Source organism: Cibotium barometz, chromosome 6 (assembly GCF_041138505.1).
Source record: "Cibotium barometz isolate CiBa-2024 chromosome 6, ASM4113850v1, whole genome shotgun sequence".
Taxonomy (NCBI): domain Eukaryota; kingdom Viridiplantae; phylum Streptophyta; class Polypodiopsida; order Cyatheales; family Cibotiaceae; genus Cibotium; species Cibotium barometz.
Genome location: NC_141051.1, coordinates 11,245,215 through 11,246,788, shown reverse-complemented (window position 1 = coordinate 11,246,788; position 1,574 = coordinate 11,245,215). Strand labels below are relative to the sequence as shown.

The 1,574-nt window shown below is 43.1% G+C and overlaps 1 protein-coding gene across 1 annotated transcript; it reads left to right on the top strand.

Moving 5' to 3' along the window:
* Positions 1-200: 200 nt before the first annotated feature.
* Positions 201-1,245, top strand: LOC147637392 (uncharacterized). The gene is made up of 3 exons (XM_086798864.1): positions 201-326; positions 648-836; positions 938-1,245. Exons 1-3 carry the CDS (start codon positions 231-233, stop codon positions 1,043-1,045), a joined length of 393 nt encoding a protein of 130 aa, XP_086654990.1. The 5' UTR covers positions 201-230; the 3' UTR covers positions 1,046-1,245.
* Positions 1,246-1,574: the final 329 nt, after the last annotated feature.

Below are 1,574 nucleotides of genomic sequence, written 5' to 3'. Positions count from 1 at the left end.
GAAAAGCCGAAAACCGAAAACAGCACTCTGTGGCAAGAAGGAATGATACGAATAGTCGATACGTAGCCTAGTATTGGGGGTGTTCAGGGGTACTGGGAAGCTCAAACGGCCGGCTTTCAGGTTCTTTGTGTGATCATCGAGAAGACGTTTTTATGGAGATATTGATATAACGGTGGAGACGCTAAGCTTTTTGAAGACCATGCATATCTCCTTTACTCTGCAACTTGTCTATGGCACAGTGCAGCTCGCAGACGCCAGCAGCTTTAATATCAGAAGACCAGCTGTTGGATGCGATGGAGGACGAGCTTCGACTAGCTTACAGGATGGTATAACTATATATTAACCGGTTATAATAATCCCTTATAATTATTCGAGTAATTGAATTCAGTTATCAGTGCTTAACGTTCTGATCATTCTCGCGCGATCAGTCAATCTAATCTTAATCTTGCTAATTGTAATGGCTGAGACTAATCTTATACGCTTCACCAGCTATTCCCACTGTGAATGGGATTGTCGTTACAAATTATGCTACATATTCTTACCAAATGATCGAATCCATCTATCTTTAATCAGCGAGTGCCATGGCTTCTACTAACCAGATAATTAATGAAGCGCCGAAAAAATAAAATCATGACCAATCATTGCAGGTTCAGGAGCTTAAACAGGCGGCCCGACCATCGCCACCCAAGCCCTGTTGCTTCTGCTCGAAGCCTGATAATAATCAGCAAATGCACGGCTCAGAGTTGTCGCCTGATTCTACGGCTCAGATCAGAAGTAGCCGCTCCAGCTTAAGTAGCAGTATAGGCACTCCTCGGCGCACGTCAAGAACGAGTCACGTGGGATTATTTATCTCCATTTTTATTATACCACCATATGGTTAATTGCGTTATATATTCTACTATAAAAAATCAATTTGTTTGTTATATATTATATGCAGGTGGCTCAAAAGTTGACGTTGGATGCCAAAGTCGAAACTACTGCAGGCAACCCGGATGGTTTGATGCTCGCCGTGGACAAGTTCCTTGCTGCCGGCGATTTCTTCTAGCAGCCACCTTTCATTTAATGTTAAGCCCTAATTATATATATATTCTCTCTCTATTCTGGACTACAGAAGATGATCCAAACGATCAGATCACTATAGTTCAGCCTATACTTAAAACATTATTGTTCGTCACATTAAGGATGTAATCTTAATTACTTCTCCAGTTTATAAGCTAAACTGATCACGTGTGATTTTGTATTCTGATATAACTTTCTCTTCCGTACTCTACTATATCTTGTTACTATTGTCTAACAGAAGATAAATCAACAAGCTAAGTTGAAGTTCTAGTAAGCTGGAGAGATGAATAACGAAGTGTAAGCTTGCAATAAAATTCCTTGTGAGTCTCCTTCGACCCCTGCGCAGCCCGCCCGGCTGTGCGCCATCCCAGTGCCCTCCATTGCGCCTCCTCGCATCCCCTTCGCTGCCCGATTCTCTGTCAGTTCCTCTTGCGAGCTTTCCGCCTCGCCAGCCATCCCTCTTCCGTCACCCGTTTTCCTCAGCACTGGTGCTTCGCTTCTGGGTTGTTTTTCAT

Coding starts and splice junctions, on each gene's coding strand:
- LOC147637392 (XM_086798864.1), top strand. CDS start 231: ATGGCACAGTGCAGCTCGCAGACGCCAGCAGCTTTAATATCAGAAGAC. Junction 327..647: donor TTCGACTAGCTTACAGGATG/GTATAACTATAT, acceptor CAATCATTGCAG/GTTCAGGAGCTTAAACAGGC. Junction 837..937: donor GCACGTCAAGAACGAGTCAC/GTGGGATTATTT, acceptor TATTATATGCAG/GTGGCTCAAAAGTTGACGTT.